Source organism: Sciurus vulgaris, assembly GCF_902686455.1.
Source record: "Sciurus vulgaris genome assembly, chromosome: 11".
In the NCBI taxonomy this organism is placed as follows: Eukaryota; Metazoa; Chordata; class Mammalia; order Rodentia; family Sciuridae; genus Sciurus; species Sciurus vulgaris.
The window spans coordinates 14,465,936-14,469,877 of NC_136472.1; the positions used below are offsets into that span (position 1 = coordinate 14,465,936).

General features: G+C 45.8%; 1 protein-coding gene across 1 annotated transcript; it reads right to left on the reverse strand.

Moving 5' to 3' along the window:
• Window positions 1-1,840: 1,840 nt before the first annotated feature.
• LOC306638888 (olfactory receptor 4D10) lies at window positions 1,841-2,890 on the reverse strand (the record flags this gene model as incomplete). The annotated part of the gene is made up of 1 exon (XM_079102339.1): window positions 1,841-2,890. The coding sequence occupies exon 1, from the start codon at window positions 2,870-2,872 to the stop codon at window positions 1,841-1,843; it is 1,032 nt and encodes a 343-aa protein (XP_078958465.1). The 5' UTR covers window positions 2,873-2,890.
• Between the last annotated feature and the right edge of the window lie 1,052 nt (window positions 2,891-3,942).

The window sequence follows — 3,942 nt, forward strand, 5'->3', positions numbered from 1 at the left end:
AAGTGATGTCCCCTAAAGTATGACCAACTTATTTCTGGAATTAAAAGACTAATATAAATATTTAGAAATCTACCTCATGAACAGGTAGAGAATAATCTCACAGAGCATGTATCATTTGCATTGGGTCTAGAAGAAGTGTTTGACAGGTAAAGGGTAGGAGGTCATCCCATGCAGAGTGAACAGATGTGCAAAGGCCCTTGACATTAATTGTAGTATGTGAGCTAGGGATGGAAAGAAGGTTGGAAATAAATTGTGATAGGTGTTTTGCACTAAGCTGAGACATTAGGCCTTCCATGCTACAATGAAAGTTTTTTAAACAGCAAAAACAAAATTGTTGGCAGGGATGGATTTTCATTCTTTATCTTCATTTTTGACTCTGTAACACTGGTTCGAAGGCTGTTTTTCTTGGGGGGGGGGCACCAGGGATTTAACTCAGGGGTACTCTATCACTGAGCCACATTCCCAGCCTGTTTTGTATTTATTCAGAGATGGGGACTCAGTGAGATGCTTAGCACCTCGCTTTTGCTGAAGCTGGCTTTGAACTCCTGCCTCAGGCTCCCGAGTGTCTGGATTTACAGGCATGCACCATGGCATCTGGCTCTGGTGTTTGTTAAGCCTGATGTCACAGTGACTGAGAGGCAGAGTTGGATGTAGCCCTCAGCTTCCTGTCTTTCAGTATAGGGTGGGATAGACAGGCGAATGCTGACAAATTGTGTAGTCCTGTAGTGTGTGGTGCCAAGTTCTAAATTAGAAGCTCCAGAAGTTGGGGTTTAGTCTTGGCTGATCTTTGGAACTCTGTTGGCAGATATTTCAAATTTGACACACGTCCCCCATTGCTGGGGAGATGCTGGTTTCTGATGGATATCTGAATGTCAGGGACCTCCAGTAAAATCCACTTTTAGGGTTTAAGGACTAAACCTCCAGAGGTTTCACATATGCCTCTATGGATGTGAATTGCCCGGTATCCGTCCTGGAGTGCAGACAGTCCTGTGTGGCCGCTAAAGGCATCTCCCCAGTAGTTCTGATGGGGTCCCAGCAGCGAAGGGAGCTCTTTCTTTGGTATTGGAATCTGTATTTCCCACGCACAGTTTTCTGTGTGCCTATTTCAGTCACTCTGGCTCAGACACACTCTGGGAAATCACAACAGGCAACTGCTGGGTCCACCTGCAACTTCCTTTATGAGTTTCCAATTTCCTGACTCTGCTCACTGTTGTGCTGCAGTTAGAAATGTTCCTGCCAAACCATCTGCTGTGGGCTGAGTGATTTCAGTTGATTGTCACTGAACCACTCGCCTCACCAGCTCTGGGTCGATTAAGATCAGCATCCTTCTCTCTGCCACAGGTTTCCCCAAGCCAGTCTTTAAAATCCACCAGCTTTTCTGTCTCTCTGCCTGTGCACTTCCCTCTGCTCAGCAGCTGAGACTCCCCTGCCATTAGTCAGGCTGGTGCATCTCTAATGCATTATTTCTTTTATGTTCAAAGTTTCTGATTTCTGTGTCTTTGTGCTTTCTTTAACCGTCCAGTATTAAATCTCAGTGAATTCCCTTGGTTCCCCACCTCAGCGACAGCACTGTTTCCAGGTTTTAAGTCTGGCGCTGAGGAACTCCTGGGAAGTCTACCCTTCCTCTAATCCAATATCTTCTCTTAGACTGTATTTCTAGACCTTAGTTCTTTTCTGTCTTCTGTGACACAAAGCACATCTGTTTACTTTGATGGCATGAAGATCAGAATCTGTGAAAGTCATGTGCATCTTAGTAGAAACAGAAAAATTAATTAGAAATCAGTCAGCAAACAGAGCTGACTTGAGGTTAAACATTTTCACAGGTGGTGATCGGAGGGAACTACTGGTCTATTCTGTCAGAAGGTCCAAGTCTTTTCCTGAGTCTTCCCATGGCTGACTTCATCTCATGGTTCCTCAGAGTGTAGATCAAGGGGTTCAGCAGAGGGGAGATGACAGTGAAGATGACAGAGATGGCCTTATCTGTGGGAAGGGCAGTGAAGGGCCGGGCATAGACATAGATGCAGGGCACAAAATGCAGGGTCACCACAGTGATGTGGGAGGTGCAGGTGGAGATGGCTTTCCTCCTGCCCTCCCCTGCCTGGGACCTTATTAATAACAATATGACCAAATAGGAGACCAGGAGCAAGAAAAACCACAGAGTGGTGAGCATCCCGGTATTGGAAATCATCAAGAGTTCAAGCACGAAAGTGTCAGTACAGGCGAGTTTGAGGACCTGGGGGACGTCACAGTAGAAGGTGTCAAGGACATTGGGTCCGCAGAAGGGGAGTGGGAGCAAGAGGGAGATCTGCACGATGGAGTGGACGAAGCCCCCCGCCCAGGAGCCCACGATCAGCCCAATGCAAGTGCTTCTGTTCATGATGGTCATGTAGTGCAGGGGCTTGGAGATGGCCACGTATCGGTCTAGAGCCATCACTGACAGAGAAAATACATCCACCCCTCCAATGAGGTGGAAGAAGAACATCTGAGTGAGGCAGCCATTGAAGGAGATGGTCTTCTTCTCAGAGAGAAGGTCCACCAGCACCTTGGGAGCTGTGATGGAGGAAAAGCAGATGTCGGCAATGGACAAATTACGGAGCAAAAAGTACATGGGGGTGTGAAGGCGTGACTCACAGGTGACAGTGACCATGATGAGGAGGTTCCCCAGCAGAGTGGTCACGTACACCAGAAGCAGGAGAAGAAATAAGACCAAGCTCACATCTTGATTCTGGGTGAGGCCAAGGAAAACAAATTCTTCTACCCGGGTGCAGTTTCCCATCTCTAAGGAACCATCCTCCTTTGGCTCTTCTGTTTCAAGGAATGTGGCATGAAAGAAAGGGCTGTTTGCTTTGTTGTCCTCCCAGGCACTGGACATGCACTCAGAAGCTTCCCTGCATGGCTGCAGGGTTGCAGTTTATTAAGCTGCCCATGTTTTGAACATTGGCATCAGATTGTTGATCAAATTCCATTTCACACACCATACCATTCCTTCCTTTCTACAGAACTATGTTGGGAAACAAAGTCTATTAAGAAGTGATGTTTATGTAGCACATTTAAACAGATAAACCACCAAGGTTCAAACTGATGCTTTGGGGAACATCGTCCCATATCACAAAACTTTTCCCTGTTTATTCTGCTTTAATAATATGATAACCCATGTTTTAAAGTGAGATTATTTTGTGAGAGAAATGGAGAGAGATTTGGTAGCAAAGGAGAGATGGTAGATGATAAAATCATTTCTAGCAATAATAAAAACGACTATTTTCTGAATGCTTTGCATGGTGACGCGTTATAGTGTTGATGTATTAAATTCTTACCTTCACCCATTCGGTCAGAAATAGTGTTAATGCTGTTTTTCATGACATAGCAGGGGTCTAGTTTGGATGCAAGGACAGATGTAGGAATGGAAGAGAAGGAAAGAGGATGAAAGACAATGCTGTTCTCTTCCACATTTCCCCAGTTCATTCCATGTAGGTTAAGATTTCTCATGGTGAGGGCATTTGAAAAGTCCACATGAGGAAGAGTGTTTGGCAGAAACCTTCTTCCATCAAAGTCAGTCTGAGGAAGCGTCACCAGGAAGTGGTTCAGGGGCTCTGGGCAAATGCATGACGACTTTGCTCACGCCCATACCGTCTTCTGCATCCTTCTTAACACACCCTCCTTTTGACGTCCACCGTGGTCGTGCTTGTCAGTAGAGGATCATCTTGGCTCTGAAGCATTTGCTCTGCCTGGATTGTGACACATAATCAGTAGCAGCACCTTGATGTCAGTGTCCAAGTCTCAGCCTTAACCAGAAGTCTACCGTCGTTACCTACTTCCTTCCGTCCAGCGCCAACTCAAGGTTGCGTGCTGTCATGTACAGTGTAGGGAAAATGGTAGCATTGATTCTTTAAAAATGCATTTCCAAAGGTAAAGTTCCATGGGGGATTAACTATCTGCATGTCC